Below are 20106 nucleotides of genomic sequence, written 5' to 3'. Positions count from 1 at the left end.
TAACTGACCCTTGGGAAAGTTAATCTGGTAGGATGAATACAATATGAATCAGAGAGCAGCACAGAGGACTAGGGAGAGGAGGCATGAGGTCACTGCACTAATCCAGGCAAGAGGTGATGAAGACTGGAACTCAGGGAGAGGGAATGATGGAGAAGGCTTTGGTAAACAACAACACATCGTTTCACTACCTTAATTCCCAAAGCCTCCAGTGCAGCTTTTCCCACACACTGTGGGGTCATCTCTGATGATGGCACATTTTGAGTCAATCTAGCACCTCAGCAAGGCTTAGCAGGTGTCCAAAGAAAATGACATACAAAAATATGAGTATGGTTAAGGTTTTTGGTTTATTATTAGGTAGTTGGTGACTGAAATATCTCAGTATAATTTGGTCCTTTTTATTTAAACGCCTGATCAAACAGATTTTTCAAATGAACAACTGGAAACTCCAACAGACTACACACTTGCTAACCTTTGTATTTTTAAACAAAGATGAAAGGGAAGGAGGAGTAGGTAAAGTAAACGGACTCAAAACATGTTTTGGAATCCTTTCTGCACCCAAACATCAAAGGAGTTTCCATCTTACTCCCAACTCTCAGTTTATGCGACCTCATCATCTAGTCAGAGGTTGGACAATGCTTCAGAGAAGTGGACCAATATGACACTTTTGGAAAGATGCTTTCTCTTATGTACTGCCAATTTTCAAAAGAAAATTCCTAAGTAGTTGTCACTTATATGAGTGGGAAGATTGCACCTTCCTTAAAAAATATCTGGAGAGAAGCAGACTTTCATAGTGGCCTTCTTCCATTTCCACAATAACAAAAAAGTCATCTGACAATCATATTCATGACTTCCTATGGAATCCTGCAGAACCAATTTGGGCTAGAAGAACAGAGGTAGCCTTTTCTCATATTGGGAAGTTCCCCTTCTTACTTAGGGCAAATCCCATATGCTGACATTTTTTCCTGACGTTTTTGTTCCTTTTGACAATGCCTGGTGGGACATGGATTCTGATCATTCTCCCCATTCTCTGTCCAATCTTGCTGATGCATAAAGTTAATTTTAAAAAAGTGAGAGGCAGGGCGATACAGAAGGAGGAATAAAGGGAGACAAGTCAGTGTGAGAATGGAAACAGAGTGATAAAATGCAAAGAGGTTTGGCAGTCTGGAGTCTCGAGTTCAGACTCTGGTTCTACTAATTACTCACCATGTGCCCTTGGATAAGTACCTTTCCTCCTAAGAGTCCTTAAAAGAAGCTGGTGTATTTTAAGGACAAGAGTTGCTCAATGTTTGAAGCTCAAGCACGTTTTTGCATTAAAAAAAAATTCTATAATATGAATAGCACTCCTTTCCCTAAATGTAGTGGAAAATAATATAAGTTGAGGAGCAGAGCTACCTAGATTCTAATATAGTCTCTTTCACTTACTTGTTCTATAACCTTGGGCACGTTACTTAATTGTTCTGTTCCTATTCACTCACCGGTAACATGGGAATGATAATCGTACTTACCTCAGGGAGTTATTTTGAGAATTAAATGAATTAACACGTGTAAAACACATAAAAGAGTTCCTGACTTCAAGAAATCAGCTATTTTATTTTTCTTACCTTGGTTTCTCTCCTATTTAAGCAGGCACTGCATTGCCCAGGTTTGTAGTGGGCTTTGAGATTTTCAACCACCTTGGAATCTCCAGGCCTTTTTCAACAATTTCTGTAGTTCTGCTTTCCAATCCCTATTGTAAATGATCAACTTCTTCCCACCACCCCCTTTATGTCCCTCCACCTCCACTTTACCAGGAACTCAGGTATTCTGTGAGGATCAGCGGACTATATAGGGTCAGTGCTTAATGAGGTCACCCTAGTCACCAGTCTTTTGGGATAGTAGAGGTGAATGACTAGCTAATCTGAGAAGCTGTTGGTACTAAGCAGTGGTTAGAACCTCGCAGTTACAAGCCAGACTTCTATTACTTCCTAGCTGTGTGACCTTTGGGCAAGTCACTTAACCTCTCTGGGACTATTTACCAAGGTTTTTGTGAGAATTAAATTAGTTAACCCATATAAGGCACCAAAATTTGGCACATAGTAAGTGCTATCATTATTACTGCTATTATAATTCTTTGTTCTGAGTGGGGAATCACTTTTCCAACATAGAATTATCCAAAGGAGCAACAGACAGTTAACCCTCAGAATAGGCTCTGACTAAAAGAAACTAGCTTTCTGTGTGACTTTGTTCAAATTCCTTTCCATCTCTCTGCCTCAGGCACCTCATTCATAAAATGACCAAACTGGACAAGATGGTTTCCCACGTTCCATAGACTCTAATATCCTACAATCTCAGGCCATTTATGTTCCAGATCTCTGTAAGTTTCAGCTTAGATCAAAGCTCAGTGGTCTTTAAAAGTCTGCTTACTGTGTTTTTCATGGATAAATTATTTTGGTGTGTGGTTCAGTAAAAACATAACAATATTTTGGTTCGATTGAAGGCAGCAGCCACTTTGCGTGGTGTTCTAGGTTTTTATTCATTATTTAGTTTAATTACCTGGTTTAAGGTTTGGGCAAGAAGAAGAAACTCACACCACCCCCAAAATGAGGTCTCAGAATAACGCTAAGAAGCACCAAGCTGGAATCCAGGAGAACTGAGTTTGTGCTCTTGTTATGTTGCCAGCTTGTTGTTTCTCACTAGACAAGACTCCACTCCTCTCTAGGCCTCTATAAAGCAAAAGGGGAGAAGTGAGAGGGCACCAAAGATCTAGGTGGTCTCTAAGGTTTTAACCTCCTTGAAAAGCAGAAAGCTAAGGGCACTGCATGAAAACTGAGAAGAAGCCAACAGGATGTTCACCAAATAACTCAAACTTTATACATCAAAAATCAAACTCTTGATTCCTACCCACCCACACACACATACCGGCTTTACCTACAATATTCATCATCTCAGTAAATGGTAATCACATTTTTCAAATTGCTCAGCTCAAAAATTTGGCAATCAGCCTTGACATCTCTCTTTTTCTCACAACGAGTATCTAATCTGTCAGTAAATGCTGTAGGATCTACCATGAAGACACATCAAGAATCCAGCTACTTCTCATCTCCTCTACCAATAACCCCGGTCTAAACCACCATCATCTCTTACCTGGATCACTGCAGTAGCCTCATTTCCTTGCTTTTCCCTTGCTCTTACAGTGTTTTCTCCACACAGACAATCAGTAAACAAACAAATGTATAAAATATCAAAGAGTGGTGGATGTTCTGCAGAAGAGAATCTGTTAAAATATCAGTCAGATCATGTTACTCCTCTATTCAAAATCTTCCAATGACTCCCCATATCGGAGTAAAAACCAAAGTCCTAAGGAAGACCTGAGATGTCCCTTATTAACTCTGATCTCATCTCTTATCACTCTCCATTTACTTAAACTGCCATACAGGCCTCTCTGCTATTGTCCATCATACAAAGTATGCTCCTGCCTCAGGTCCTTTCTACTTGCGGTTGTCTGTATCTGGAATATTCTAACTCCAGATATCCCTATGGCTCACTTCCTAGTTTCCTTCAGGTCTCTGCTCAAATATTACCTTCTCAGTAAGGGCTTCTCTGACCAACAGATATAAAATAGTCCTTCCCACTATCAATCCGTATTCCCCACACTCTGCTAAATTATTCTTCATGACATTTATCAGCATCAGATATATTCTACATGTCTCCTTTCACTAAAATGTAAACTCCATGAAGGGAGGAATTTTTGTCTGCCTTGTTCATTGCTGTGTCATAGGTGCTTAGCATAGAATCTGATATATAAAAAGCTCAGTAAGTATTTGTCGAATAAATGCAGTCTATAAAGTAGGATGGCAAGACTGTTGGCAATTTGAATGCCCACACAAGCCAATCCATCAGTCCAGTAAGTGGATAAAAGACCCAGAAGCCTTAAGAGCTTCATGAATTTCTATTGATACTAGTTAAGGTTATTTTGCCTCTCTGACTCTCCTATTTCCTATCTATGAGGTGAGCGACCTGTGTGATAAAAAAGGAACACTTGATTTGAGGAACAAAGAGTGGGGCTGAAATCCCAACTCTGTCACCTTGAAGCTGTTTGACTTTAGACACATCACTTAACTTCTCTGAACATAATATTTACAATGGGAATGACAGTATTATAATAGTATGGAGAGTATTAAAACACAGTAAACCTGGCTACTTGTATACGGTAGAAATGCGGATGAAATGCAATAATGGAATATGAAACAACTCTGTAAACTGTAAAGTGTTACTGGAATATGTCCAATGTCACTGTTCCCTGCGCTACATTCAGAAAAAGGTGTCAAGGAGTCAAATAGTGCTACTAAAAATGTTTTGCACTTTGGAAAAGAACATCCCAGATAAAATACTAAGCACCACTGTAGCTTATTTATTGTCTGGTACTAGGTGGTTCTGGCTCAAGTTATCCTGTGATATGTTGAATCCACCAAAGGAGGCCAACTATTTCCAGGGAAACCCTGTCACAGGACACTTGCAGTCCCCCTAGCGGCCAGATAGTAAGACTACACTTCCACAAGCAAGGAACACACTCAATTTGCACAAAACAGAACCCATAATTAAGGGGTTGGCCATTTTAAAGCTACATCATCTAACTCAGCAAAGGCCTTATAAAAAAAGTTTTCATGTTCCCCTTACTCCCAGAATTGTCTGACTTGTGCTCCTTGCTTCTCTCCCTTAACCAACACCCTGAAACCCCATTTATACAGAACCTTAAAGCAAGCCACCATGATCAATGGAAAACTTGAGAGCAGAATAATAATTCTTGATCTGACCACCACACTGGGCATCTTTATTGGCTCTCACGCCAAACTTAGACCCATTAATCACCCTCAATTTTAATTAATTCCTCATATATTGCAGACTTGTATAGTCAAAGACATGGAAACATGTTCCCAGCAAGTGCAACAATATAGACAAAAATGAGAAAGTAACTAGTAACTAACTTGACTGGGGTGGCACTGTTGAAAAAGGAGAAATAGATTCCAACCCCTTACTTGAGCTCACTCTTCATTGTCTTTCCAGAATTACTACCTTCTGGTATCTGAAATATTCATCAAGACCTATAATCTATTGCTTGAGTTAAATCATGTCCCAACCTCATCCATAACGATAAAAAGCAGCCACAGGTAATATTGTTGACCACTTCCACCTATGTTGATCCATTTCTTTTTTGGATATCTGCATTTAAAAAATACATACCAGGGCTTCCCTGGTGGCGCAGTGGTTGAGAATCTGCCTGCGAATGCAGGGGACACGGGTTCGAGCCCTGGTCTGGGAAGATCCCACATGCCGCGGAGCAACCGGGCCCGTGAGCCACAACTACTGAGCCTGCACGTCTGGAGCCTGTGCTCCGCAACAAGAGAGGCCGCGATACTGAGAGGCCCGTGCACCGCGATGAAGAGTAGCCCCCGCTTGCTGCAATTAGAGAAAGCCCTAGCACAGAAACGAAGACCCAACATAGCAACCAATCAATCAATTAAATAAATAAATCTTTAAAAAAAATACATACCATACAATCCAGCATCTCATCATACTGGCATCATGGTGTTGCCGTTCTGTTTTGTTTTTATTTTTGTTTTAATAGCTATAAGCTCCTTGAAGGCAGTGATCTCCAGATTCTCCCTGAATTGTGCTCCCTTTACCCTGATCTCTCTCTAGTACACAGATGGGCATATAGCAGGTGTTTAATGAAAAGTGGTTGATTGATGAATACTTTTTAAAAATCACTTTATTAGGGTCATCTCTAAAGACAACTACGTCACAAGAGGACCTTTTGTTCAGTGGCCTGCCGTTCACTTACCATTTTCAGGACATGATAGCTATAGCTGATTAGATATGACCCTTAGCCTAGAGTGTTAATAAGACCAAAGTTCAATCCCTTTATAGGTAAATTTTATCTCTTTTTTATGGTTATAGAGTACATCCCTGAAAAGAAGCCCAAATTATATGAGAGTAAATGGACCACTTCTTCATCTACAAATACACACCAGAAGGAGTGGTGGCATTTACCTTATCTAAAGGACAACATATAAAAACATAAAATTATGACTCCAGCTGCTTACACAAACCTAAACATAAGCCAAATACAGCTAGCTAGTGATTTCTTTGGCTTAGTTTGCATCTGTTACCTCTTCATGTTAGTTTAGTACATAGAAATTATTATTCCTCATCCCCTTGCTAGTAGTTCCCAAATTCAAATACTAAAAAGAGGACTACTAACTGCATAAACCTTATTAATATGTTTATTCTCTACTGTTCTCTGAAGACCTGAAAATTTTAGAGACACTCTTCTATTCATCCAGGAAGGGGCTGGCATTACCAATTCTAATTCACAGTTGAGAAAAATTGAGAACAGTGTCCTTATGCAGCCTTCATACAGGATGAAACAAGTATGCTTTAACTTTCAACACAGCAGCAGAAACCTTTTGCCTCTTAAGTCCCAGAGGGGTTCAAAACTCAGGTACTTTCACCGAGGTTGCAGGATACAAAGTCAATATACAAAAATCAGTTATATTTCTATACACTGGCAATGAACAATTTTAAAGGATATTAAGAAAATTCCATTCATAGTAGCATCAAAAATTAAAATATTGTGGAACTAATTTAACAAAAGAAGTGCAAAATTTATACTCTTAAAACTACAAAACGTTGAAAAAAAGTGAAAATGACATAAATAAATGGAAAGACATTCCATGGCCATGGATCAGAACACTTAATGTGGAGATGACAACACTCCCCAAATTGATCTACAGATTCAATGCAGCCTCTATCAGAATCCCAAATGGCTTCTCTGTAGAAACTGACAAGCTGATCCTAAAATGCACGCAGAAATTCAAAGGACCCACAATAGTCAAAAACAATCTTGAAAAAGAAGAACAAAATTGGAGGACTCACACTTCCTCATTTCAAAACTTATTAAAAACCTACAGTAATTAAGACACCGTGGTATTGGTATAGGATCAATGTATTGTAATATAGCCCAGAGTCCAGAAAAAAAACATTTACAGTCAACTGATTTTACACAAAGGGTGCTGAGACAGTTAAATAGGGAAAGAATCAACATATGGTGCTGTGGTGACTAGATATTTACATAAATATTAATTCAAAATTGATCAAAAACCTAAATTTAACAGCGAAAACTATAAAACTCTTAGAAGGAAACCTAAGTGTAAATCTTTGTGACCTTGGATTAAGCAAAACCTTCTTAGATATGATACAAAGATCACAAGCTACATACAAAAAGTACATTGGACTTCAAAAATTTTAAAGCACGTTCTTCAATGAATACCATCAAGAAAGTGAAAAGACAACTCAGAGTATGTGATAAAATATTCACAAATTGTAATTTCTTATAGGATTTGTATCTAGAATATATTTTTTTAAAACTCTTACAACTCAATAAGACAAATAATCTAATTACAAATGAGCAAAGACCTTTTTTGCAAAGAAGATATACAAACAGTCAATAAGCACAAAAAAGATGCTTAATATTATTAGTCATTAGAGAAATGCAAATCAAAACCACTTTGAGATACCACTTCACACCCACTGTGATGTCTATAATTAAAAAGACAATTAGAAGTATTGGCAGGATGTGGAGAAATCGGACCCTCATACATTGCTGGTGAGATTGTAAAATGGTGTAGCCACTTTTAAAAACAGTTTGGGAGTGCCTCAAAAGGTTAAACACAGAGTTACTATATGACCCAGAAACTCCACTTCTAGGTATGTACCCAAAAGAATTAAAAAACATGTTCATAAAAAAAAAAATCTTCTTGTACATAAATGTTCATAGCAGTATTATTCATAATAACCAAAAGGTTGAAACAACTCTAATGTCCATCAACTGATGAATGGATAGATAAAGTGAGGTACATCCATAAAATGGAAAGTATTGAGATGTGCTTCAACATGGATGAACATTGAAAATATTATTCTGCATGAAAGAAGCTAGTCACAAAAGGTGACGTATTGCATGGCTCCATTTATATTAAACGTTAGAATAAGCAAATCCATAGAGACTGAAAGTAGACTGGTGGTTGATAGTTGCTCAGGGTTGGGGTGGGGTTTGACTGCTAAGTGGTTAAAATGTTCTAAAATTGATTGTGGTGATGGTTGCCCAACTCTGAATATAATAAAAACCATTGAATTGTACATATACTTTAAATGGGTGAATTATATATTGTGAATTACATCTCAATAAAGCTGTTGATTAAAAAAAATAAAACTCAGGTACTGCATGATCTAAATTGGCAGCATTCTCAAGTAACCAGCACTTTAGAGCTATAAGCTTATCTAGATGAGCTACTCTCAACACTGATCTGCCCTGTAGGTTGGCAACAGGAATTGGTGTAAGAGAGAAGGGATGGCAGCACTCATGAGTGTGCAAGGAAATGTGCATAAATCACAGCAGCAGTCACTAAAAGTAGCCCTTACTGAGCAAAAATCTAAAACATCATCTGTCAGGTGGGAAAGTTCAAGAAAAAGAGTTGGGAAGTGCCACTCTAGAGAGGTTTCCCTATGGTAAACAAATGTTATAGAAAATGCAACAACTTCTACTCCCTCAACTAGCAAAGGGATGTTCACTAAGCACCCTCGTGGCTTACTCAAACTTACATGAGTGCTAGTGAATAAACCGGAAGATGCTGGGTCTTTTCTTTGAAAAGAGTGCTATATAAATATGAGATTTCATAATTCTCTTCAATATGGCAAATGCCAACCAATACTGATAACTGTATGGAGCTTTACAAGCAACGAGGGAAAAAAGGTCAACTTTGTGCCTAGGATGAGGATAACTTACTCTGAGTTCAACATCTCAGAACTTGATGTAATGCTGGCAGGCAAATTCTGAGGTTGAATAATTTCTTCAATACCTTTCTTTTTTTTAAATGATGACTTCACATATAGCATCACCATATTAGCCCAGCCAGACAATTCTAGCAAGCACCGTCACATATAGATCAGATACTACTTGTGAAAGCACTGCAGAAGTTTGACCCAGACAGAGCTGTCTCAGAGGCGAGAGGGTCCAGTTATTCTCAGGTTTTGAGAAAACGTTGCCAAAATAGCCAGTAGACAGAGAGAGACAGAGAAAAAGAGACAGAGACAGCAGCCAGCAAAATACTTCATTAAATCACCAAGTCCTCAAGCCATCTAGTTCAGCTCCCTCAGCAACTGTTGAATCAGGCTCTAACCTTAAGGTAAAAAAAACCCAGCTATTCATTTTGCAATCTCTTCAAGTCATCTAGTCTTAAAAGAAAGGTGCTGAGGTTGATCTGATCTGTTACTCTCCAGATTAAAAAAAAATTCTTTAGGAGCACGCCACAGGTGTAATGAGAAAAAATATCCTGAAAAGTAGAAAAAAAAGTCTATATTTCAATGTCAAAAGCATGAAAGGAGTAGAAAGAAAGAAAATCGGGGACAGGCAGCACTTAAGGAAGCTGCGGACAAAGAGAAAATGGTGGAGGTAGGGGGTGGGGAGAGGTTTCCTTTTCCCTCTCCAACCAACCTCACAAAACTTGATTTTTATTCGCTTTCTATTTTTCAGAATCATGATTTCAGGTTTGGTTATAAAATAAGCCCCTTGCTTACCACAACCAGCCGGCATTCTGCTTTCTGCTTAGCACAGTTCTGAATGAAACTGGTAGTCTTGATATCACCGTAAATAACAATAATAATAAAATTGTCCATGTCCCTAACTCCAACTCACATAATCCCACCAAGAGCAGCCACAGTACAAGTAAGAGTCAGGAGACCAAAGAATTTTTTGGTTTAAATACATATATGTATACCAGATGAGAAAATTACTACAGGGAGGTAAAACATTTAAAAAAGAAAATGAAATGTGCCAGCAAATTCAATATATTAATATCAAAGTTTACAGCCTAAAAGGAATGGAAGTCTGATGAGGCAAAATTAGCACTGGCAAGAAAGCACCCTCAAGTGACCCTGCAACAGGAAAGCTGCAAGCTTCTTCAAAAATGTCTCTCACTGATGTTAACCTTTGGCCAAGATGAGAGAGATACTCTGTGGACAACCAAGAGAAGAATTCTATCACTACATCGTGCACATATTTTCAAATGGGGTACCACCCAGTGTGGCTATCTGGTCCTCAGGTTCTGATTACTGGTATCCAGACAGAACTCACCAGTTATTTGCTGACCGTGAAGAAAGGATGTTTCTTTCCAACATATTGACCCTGAAGGCCTATGGACAGAGAGCGTCATTCCCAAAGCAAAACTCAGATTTACAAAAAAGACAAACTGCTCCTTGCAAGATAGTCATAAAAAGTCACTTGATAACTGTGGAGAGGAGAGGAGATGGAAAGGGGAATTAATAAAGTGACTTCTTTTGAAATAACTAATGGAGAAAGGCAGGATTTGCCGATTTCAAAGCACTACTAAAATACTACCTATTATGAAGACCAGAACAAATTATCAAGAGAAAAATTAAAATGTTCTTTTTGCATCTGGATAATTTATTTAAACCCCAACTCTAGTTCCTGAACAGGCTCCCCTTGGTCTCATCTCCCAAGAATAAATATTTGTCATATTATTATGCTGTTTGCTGGGATATAAAGGGCCCTACTTCTGTCAAGTGAGACAGTCGTCAATTAACAAAGTTGTAGTCTTATTTGATCGCAGTGGAAGACAGCTCCATAAAATATTATCAGGGTTTCACACAAGCCCTATCACTTTTTATTATTCCTTCCGTTCATACCACATGCTAAAATAAGTAAAAACAAAAAATTAAAGGACCACCTTAGGCCTCTCTCCTCTCAGCAGAAATATTGTAGACGTATAAGAACACAGAGCTATTCCAGAAGTTATTAAGTTAAAAAAAAAAACCTACAATTAAATAACGTGTATGAACACACACACACAATTGGAAAAGGGAGTAATCCAACAGATTATTGAAAGTCTCTAGAATGTTGAGATTTTTAACTCAAAGTTGGCATATAATGCATGCAATACAGAGAGGGTGGAAGCTCTAGCTTTGGCTTAAAATAATTCCTTGCCTTTCACCAAACTGTGCCCCTACAAAGTGAGGGAAAGAAAGAGAAAGTAAGAAAATACCAACTTTTAGATTGGGATTGGTTGAATTCTGATGAAATTGATAAATTTTAAAAAACCTGATTCAAGGATTTTCTTTGTCCTAGAAATGAAAACTCTTTGTCAACACACAAGACAGGAATGCCAGTTTTCCCTTTCACTAGATTCCTATAACCAGTGCAGCAATCACAAACCAGGAAAGATTAAATAATCTTGTACTTTCTTCGGGTACTGCTAATGTCTCACTAGTTGAGGTCATTAATTTATGCAGGTTTTAGAAATAGAGAAGTTTTTCCATGAAGACCTGGGATAGAATCCCCTAGCTTACTGCACACCTGATGGGAAGAACTATTTAAAAGCTCTCTGTAGCCACTTTCTGAAAATTTCAGGTTATGTCTTCGAACACACACACACATCTCTTAACAAATATGTGGAATCATTCATCTCCTCCCTGTTAACTGAGTTACTTGGGTGTTGGGGGAGGCATACAGAAGAGGGACAGGACGGTTCCAGTGACTGGGCAGGTCACTGAAGCACCTTATACATTCCCCCCAACCCCGCCAAAAAAAAAAAATAGTTCACAGTAGAAGAGAGCTCCGCTGACTAGCAACCGCCATAGGAAAAAAAATATACTCTAGCAAGTAAATCTGTTCTTATAAAATGAAGACCTTTTGTCCCACAGTATAACCACATTGCAAAAATTAAAAAAAAAAACAAAAAAACTTCAAATTAACTAGAAAAGACTGACAATATAAATGAAGCCTTTGAAAATCCTGTAAGCCAAACCTTAAGAACCTAAAAAATATAAAGCCTGGTTAGAAGCTGTTTCTTCAGTAGCCCAGAAAATATTTTATGAAATCCTATCCTCCTCTTTCTTTTCTAACACTGTGCTATCAACCTTCCAAGAACAGAAGCATCAGTGAAAGGAAGAAAATTGTTGGATTTAAGTCTCCAAACAAAGATGCTAAGTCTAACAAGTTTTGAAAAGTCACAGGTAAAGAAAATAGCTACAGAAACACGGAACAAGGCATCAGCATCCATGAGGACATCAGCACCCAGCAGATCTGAGGAGTTAGTTCCCCAGTCAATATTCCCTCCCTCACGGAGATAAACTAATATCTTAGTTTGCTGGGAAAAAAATCTTTAAGGTGGTCTCCAAAGTGCTCAATTGTGGTAAGTAAGAATTTTTAACATGCAAGATGAAATTGACTGCCACTTTTCTCATGTCCTAATGAAAACTCTTGGGCAAGATTAAGGCTCATAGGTCCCTAACAGTTATTACTTAATTTGTTAGAGGTAACATATAATGTTTTAAAATGCAAGTATGTCCTTAAAATGAAGGAATATATTGAAAAGCCCTATTCCTTTTGTAAACCCTAATCTCACAAAAGCAGATTTCTATGCACACTGGAATAGCAGGAAATCCTTTAAACTTTTTTCCCAACACTTTTGTAAGTCAGACTCAAGTCTCGTTAAATTGTTCATTAAAAGAACATTCTCCTCTTTATAGAGCTAATGCAAACTCAAAGTAGGAACTGTGGATCTGTTGTAATCCATAGAGCAAATAAACACTTTACAAGAGAAAACCAACACTACCATGTAGTTCCAACATCGTCAACCTGTGAGGGCAAATCCTGCCCATTGTTTACGAGGAAAGGGGTCATTTGGCTTTCCCCTACCTTTGCCTGCTCTAATCTTGCCTGGTTGGAGTCTCTCTCCTGACCTCCAACCGTGGGGCAAGTCCTCTTTGTTGCCAGCAAAGGGACTTCACCCCTTCTTCACACAGCGGCCCTCAGAACCCAGAGATCACCTTCTCCCCGTAATCCCATACTCCATCTCTTTGGAGGAGGCGGGTTGAGAAAAGCTTGGGTCAGTTATTTTGCCTCTAACCTGCCAAGACCAGCCACAGGCCGGGGGGCAATCCCTAACAGACCTTAAGAGGAGAAAGTGCCCATATTTCTTGTCCAGGTTCTCTGATTTGGGGGCAGGGAGAAGGAGAAGTAGTGGAGGGCTTAAGGGCTTTATTTCGGAAGATGGCCCTTGCAATTGGATTTAAATTTGGAACCTGCGGGACATGGAGTACCAAGTGGCAGGGAAGATGTTTGGAGGCTGGTGGGGGGCGGGGGTTGTCAAGGAATCTGGAAGGGCTTGCACCAGCACCCAGGGCTCACAGCGGTGGGGACTGGAGCACACAGTGGGGGTTCAGAGCGCAAAGGTCGAATCTTTGGTAGGCCAGGAGTCCAGGGAAAGGCTCCAGATTTAGGGCGGCCCTTTCTGTGGAAGCTTGTTCAGCTCGCCCAAGAACACAGCATTCGCGCGGGGAGGAGAGGACTGCCTCTAGGCTTAAAGACATTTTTAGGAGGAGAAACTTACCGCATGTCCCCATAAGGTCCAGAATAGCTCTCCATCCAGGGGCCCATTTCGCTTTTGACACAACTGGGACTTGGATAGGGCACTCTGCTCACCACGCCGCCGGGATACCACACATCGGGTGGGGAAAAGTCACCTTCTTGGCCCGCCAGCCCCTGAGGTGGCCGAGTGTAGCCGTACGGGGCTACAGCCCCTGCCTCGCCTGCGCTGCCGCCCGCGCCTCCGCCACAGGGCCCATAGAGCTGGCCTTCTTCGGCTGTGAAGAGAGTGTGCCAGGAAGAGGAGGCGGCAGCTGAGGGTGAGCCTGAGCCCGGTCCTGCTGCACCCCCGCCTTGCAGGCTCGCCAGATCCCCATAGCGGCATTGTGCCGCCGCGGCCGCCCAGGCGCTGCCATAGTCCAGGGGGTTCTCCAGCTTGATGCGGGCATGAGGATGGGGAGGCGGCGGAGGGGGCGGCGGCCCGGCCAGGGCTAGCGGAAAGTTGTAGTAGTCGCGACTCTGATAAGCTGCTACCTCGTCCAGTGCTCCAGACTTGTACAGAGACAGGGCGGATGGCAGCTCAAGTGTTCCGGAGCCCCCTGCTTCACCGCTGCCAGAGCAGCCCAGGCTCTCACTGTCCAGCCCTTTGGTGTAACCTGCCTTGAAAGGGGAATACTCAGCAGTCTCTTCGGTGCCCTTGCTCGGGCCATCATCCAGCAGAGAACCTTTGCATTCAGCCAACGGGGCACAAGGAGTGGGACGCACAGCCGGTGGACCTCCCAGGAGCGGGGCGTACATGCAATCCCCCCGAAGCTGTTCCCCAGGACTCAGATGCTCCAATGCCTCCACACCCAAGCCCATGGAAACCGACACTGCCTTACACAACTCTTTGGCGCTGTCCGAGATGGTCGAACTGCCCCCTAGGTAACTGTCCTTGGAGGAGATGGGAGCCCCAGTGGCCTCCCTCGCTCTCCCGCTGCTGCTGCTGCCTTCAGATACCGCCTCCTGCTGCTGCTGTTGCTGCTGCTGCTGAAGAAGTTGCATGGTGCCGGCCTCGCTCAGGATGTCTTTAAGATCGGTGGAGCAGCTGCTTAAGCCGGGGAAAGTGGGGCCCAGCAGGGACAACGTGGATGGGGCAGCTGAGTCATCCTCGTCCGGAGGTGCTGGCGGTGGCTGCTGCAGCCCCTTGCCGGCTGCCGAGGTAGCTCCCGGCTCTGGGACGCAGCCGCTCTCCGGGGGGCCCTCGGGAGCTGACTGCTGTTGTAAAGACTGCTGTTCCTCCTCCAGGGCCAGGTAGCCTGTGGGGCCTCTGCTCTGGACTTGAGGAGAGCCATCCTCACTCTGCTGCTGCTGCTGTTGCTGCTGCTGCTGCTGGGGACTGGTCTCATGCTGCTGCTGCAAACGGGCGCCGGGAGGTGCTGCGCTCGCGGCCTCAGGGTGCCGGGGACCCGGGTTCTGGATCACTTCGCGTACACTCTGGAACAGGTTCTGGAAAGCTCCTCGGTAGGTCTTGGACGGCGGCCGGGGGTAGACCCTCCCCAGACCTAACTGCACCTCCATCCTTAAGCTTGGGTGAATCCTCCACCCAATTCCTTTATCTTGCTCCCCTTCTCTTGCTGAGAAGAGTTCAACAGGCTGCTATGCGTAGTTGCTGCAGCTAGTTGCCCACCTGCGGGAAAAGGAAACTTGCGGGAGTAACAACTCCAAAGAATTCTGACAGCCTCAAAGTCTCGTGCAGAGGAAACACGCGCTGGACAGGATCTTCCCTGGTAGGCTCACAATCTGCTCTTGAATACTTGGAGGGTAGATTCAAAAGATGCTCAAATCTTGAAGGGGGGTGGGGAGGAAAACCCTCTGCCTTCTGAATTTGGTGTCCACTGAAGCAGGTGCAAATAGGAACCAGGTTATTTTCTTTTTGTTTTGTTTTGGGTTTTGCTATTGGGTTTTGTTTGTTTGGGTTTGGTTGGGGTTTTGTTTGTTTTTGTTGTTTTCTTTTTTTCTTTCTTTTTTCTTTTTTTTGGGGGGAGGCTACTGAAGTCCTGACTGCCTTTTCATCCTTTGATCTCTGGCCCCACAAACTGGTGGGAGGGGGAAGCGGCGTGCAGGGGGAGGTGGAGAGGGAGTAAGAGGAATCTGGGGGTCTGCCCTGCTTACCGCCTAACCAGCCAGATTCTGGCTGCAGTGCTGAAGCGGCTCCCCGGTCTCCTGGCACCCCAGAACCGTCTTTGCAACGTGCAGCTAGCTCTCCCGCTCGCAGCCAAAGGGAGTTACCTCTCTGCAAACTCGGGCTGGCTGCACTGGGCTGACTGCAGAGGGGTTTAGGGGGTTGAGAGGAGCAGGCGGAGGCAGCAGCAGGACAGGAGACCCTGGAGGGGGGGGCGGGGTGGAGGGGAGGAGGACAAAGGCAGCCGTCAGTCCTACCCGGCACTTTCCTCGCTTCCTCCGAGTCTCCAGCAGCTTTTAAAAACTTCACTGAAGAGGAAAAGGCAGCTCCGGGGCGGCGGCTTCGAAGCCGCCGCGCCGCAAGAGGCGTTGGCTGTCGCCAGAGCCGGCTGGGGTTGACGCGGTGCGTCCCTTCGGCTCCTGTCCCACACTGAAGCAGCTAGCTCGATCGCTTTCCCTCCGTCGCCTCCTCTGCCTCCAGGCTTGCTCCGGACCCTCTGGCTCTCGCTGCACGCTGGCTCCCCGGGATCTCGGAGGGGGCGCTGGGAGGTGGAGAGCAAATGCAACAGTTTGCGAGCCGGGTCCCGCCCCCGCCGGGCCGGCCTCCTTGCCTTCCCACCTCCTTTCTCCCTCCCCTCTCCTTTGCTTTTCTCCCCTCCCCTCACCGTCCACTAAAGCCGGGTGGCTTTGGAGAAACAAGTGCTGGCGCAGCGTGGGTGAGGGCAGGAGAGGCTTGTTCTAGCCCAGGAGCACCCCAGCTCCCCGACTACCTCCTGCTTTCCTGGACCAGGTTTTAAGCGTCGGGGCTGAAGCTTTAACCCGGAGCTTTATTTTGACGACAGGGCTATCGAACTCTCAGAGGCCTGTACTTGCCAGATTTGGTTCTGAAGTCCAATTTCAAAACAGACTCTGTGCACTTGTGGGAGGGGGGAGGGAGTGGGAAAGGGCAATAGAAGTATAGAGGAAATAGATCTCCTTCAGCGAGGGACTATGTTCAGGGAAGGCAGACCGAAAAGCGCAGACGGGAGGGTCTCCTACAAACTGAGGAACAAGCTATGGCCAAGCCAGCCTATACTTGTTGAAACCTTTCAGATTTCTCCATAGGGTTAGATTGGGTCTCGTGGCACTGTATCAGTTGCTCTAGGAACCCTCTGCCTGGGAACCAAAGGTAATCTCTATCCTCTTCTCTTCCCTTTTTCCTGTCTGGAATGGCCTCTTACCACACACTTCTCACCTATCCCGATGTACAAAGGAAAATCACCCAGAAAACCAGGCAAACACGTAAACTCCAGAAACACTTGTCATGTACATAGAGACCTTGATTTTGTCCAGGGTTTTGCAGACATTTGCTTATATACAGGCACTTGCTTTTCCAAGTTGCTTTTGCATAGTTTAAGCTTGCAAACTGCAGTATTCAAGGAATGGAACCTATATAGGACTGCTTTTCTTCCTCTTAGTAGACAACCAGGAGTGGAAGGTCATGTGGGCTATTGCAACTGTTCTTTTGTGGAGGAGGTCTCATCTTCCCTGTGTAAAGATGGAGAGGCAGTTGTGAATGGAAGAGTACAGAAAATGAAAGGGTAGATCTATAGGGAAGGAGGTGTCCCTTGGTATCAGCAGGGTCCCTGGGCCTCCCTAGCTTTTAAATTCCTTAGACTTCTGGATCTGGGCAGGGACTGTCTGTCCCAGAGGACAAGTGGAGTTTTTCCACGTGGGCCTGTTCTGCTTTTTACAGGTTTCTACAGAATCTTATCTTGTTCACAGCCAAGCATAATGGGAATTTACTTACCATGACCAAAGGAAGTAACAATACTAAAGGCAGGGAAGAGTGGGCATGATATGCTCTATTTTCCAGATGAAGACATTGAAGCAAGGACATAATTTGTACTATGTTCCACTTTAGTAGAACCTAAACTAGTCTTCCATCTCATTGCTATCTTAGCTAGACTCATCAATGTCAAGAGAACTTAGAAAAGGGCTATAAATGAAACTTCCAGAAGCCTGAGGAGCTTTTCACCTGAGGAGGTGAAAACTTATCTTCTGGGATTTTAATGACTTCACCCCTGCCTGAACATATCTCAGATATACACCCTTTGTTGGTAAAGAATCTCACAAAATACTCCTTATGGTAAAGAAGCAGTCATTCATAGAGATGTCAAATTGTAACAGGGCTAATTCTCAATTCCTTATTGTCATGGAAAACAAGAATATGTAATTGAAATGCACAGATACTTTGAAAACGTTATTTAAATAGTCATCAAAACCTTTAGTTCCACCAAAGCTTTTAACAAGGGTTCCTCAAAGGGAATTAAGTAAGTTGGGCTGGCAGGAAAGTGAAATGGAAATAACATAGGTCTCAAAGCCAGAAGTTTGTCTACAGATTAACAATGAATCTCTTCCTCTACATAAGCTTCAGTTTCTTGCTCTGTGAAATGGGGAGGGGAGGAAATAGAAGCTGGACCTGACAGTCTTTCAAACACTGACAATTTAGAGTGCTGTGACTGACGTGAGTTTTCTTCTTATCTGCACTCCGTAGAGGGTGGGTATGGAGGTGGATATGGAGGGTGGGTATCTACATTCCATAGAGGGTGGGTATGGAGGGATATCACTATTTTTCACTAGTGATAGTGAAAAATCCAATGGACAGAGGTGAGGAGGGTAGTTATAAGCAAAGAAGCCTGAAAAAAAATAAGGTGAGAAATAATTCCTCAGAACTGCCCGTTGAATAAATGGCATCCCAACAGACATTCAAACCCAGGTCTGAAGAATTCCAAAATTCATGTTGCTTTCACAGCACCAAAATTGTCTTCAAAATTTTCTTATAAAATTCTGGCCAATAATATGTACCCTTAAAAGGCTGATGTGGTAATTAAAGGAGATCATGTGTATGGAACAACTTTATAAACAGGAAAGCATTGTACAAATCTGAAGGATCATCTTGTTATGTTTTATTTTTAAAGGTGGTGCTGTCTACATTTATGTTATTGTCAGGGAAGACTAACTACTGTGAACATAACAGGAGCTTATACTTTATTTTGAATTTTGAGTTCTGATCCCCAATCTCAAATCTTATTTTTCTCCCATTGCTTTAAAGAAGATCAAGAGACACTGTTGGAGACTATTACATAAATTATGTGCTTGTACCATCTTTCTTTCTCTTTTTCTTTTTCTTCTTTGCAATTTTTAGCAACCACGTAAGTAATCAGTAGTGTCTTCTCAGGACATTCGAGTTGAGGGTATGTTTTCGCCATGGGCTTCCTCTGCAATTTCAAGGGGGCTTTGTTAATAAAATTTTCCCTAGTTCCTTGCTCTGGGAAGCCAGGATGAGCTGACCTTTGGAAAATGATGGACATTCTCCAAGTCCTGTGGGCTTTACTTCCTAAATATCTCACAAATCTGCCTACTTCTCTTCATCTCTGCTACTGTCAACCTAGTTCAAAGCACTGTCCTTTCTCACCTGGACCACTGTAAATGGGCTTCCTCCTTCCACTCTTACTTTCCTGGAGTCAGTTCTGCATTGAGCAATTAAAGGGACTTTTTAAAATTAAAAACAAATTTAGAACAGTTTAATGTCACAACAAAACTGAGGGTAAGGCACAGATATTTCCCATATAACCCCTGTCTCCACACTTGCATAGCCTCCCCCATTATCAACATTCCCACCAGAGAGGTACATTTGTAACAACTGATGAGCCTGCAGTGATACATCATAATCACCCAAAGCCCATAGTTTACATTAGGATTCACTCTTGGTGTTGTATGTCTATGGGTTTGAACAAATGTATAATGACATGTATCTATCATTATGATATCATACAGAGATTTTTCTCTGCTCTAAAAGTCCTCTGTGCTCCAACTATTCATCTCCCCCATCCCCAGGCAACCACTGATGTTTTTACCGACTCCATAGTTTTACCTTTTCCAAAATGTCATATAGTTAGAATTATACAATATGTATTGTATTAATCATACAATATGTAGCCTTTCAGATTGGCTTCTTTCACTTAGTAATACACATTTAAGTTTTCTTCATGTCTTTTCATGACTTGATAGCTCATTTCTTTTTAGTACTGAATAATGTTCCATTTTCTGGATGTACCACAGTTTATTTATCCATTCATCTACTGAAGGACATCTTAGTTGCTTCCAAGTTTTGGCAATTATGAATAAAGCTGCTATAAACATCATGTGCAGGTTTTTGTGTGGATATAAGTTTTCAACTTGTTTAGGTAAATACCAGGGAGCATGATTGCTGAATAGTATAATAAGAGTGTGTTTGGTTTTGTAAGAAACCATCAAACTGTCTTCCAAGGTGGCTGTACCATTTTGCATTCCCACCAACAAAGAATGAGAATTCCTGTTGCTCCACATCTTCACTAGCATTTGGTGTTGTCAGTGTTCCAATGTTGGCCATTCTGGTAGTGGTATCTCATTTCTGTTTAAATTTGCATTTCCTTCATGGCATATGATGTGGAACATCTTTTCATATATTTATTTGCCATCTGAATATCTTCTTTGGTGAG

General features: G+C 42.3%; 1 protein-coding gene across 3 annotated transcripts in view; it reads right to left on the bottom strand.

The window, feature by feature from the left end:
- AR (androgen receptor) overlaps nt 1-15394 on the bottom strand; it is a 169401-nt gene extending 154007 nt beyond the window's left edge. For all 3 annotated transcript variants that reach the window (XM_059910027.1, XM_059910028.1, XM_059910029.1), the window contains exon 1: nt 13446-15394. In XM_059910027.1, coding sequence (XP_059766010.1) covers nt 13446-14980 — 1535 coding nt within the window. In that variant the 5' untranslated portion in view covers nt 14981-15394. The remainder of the gene's footprint in view (nt 1-13445) is intronic.
- Between the last annotated feature and the right edge of the window lie 4712 nt (nt 15395-20106).

This window comes from Balaenoptera ricei, chromosome X (genome assembly GCF_028023285.1).
Source record: "Balaenoptera ricei isolate mBalRic1 chromosome X, mBalRic1.hap2, whole genome shotgun sequence".
NCBI lineage: Eukaryota > Metazoa > Chordata > Mammalia > Artiodactyla > Balaenopteridae > Balaenoptera > Balaenoptera ricei.
The sequence above is the reverse complement of the archived record's forward strand: the minus strand, read 5'-3'. Positions and strand labels throughout refer to the sequence as shown.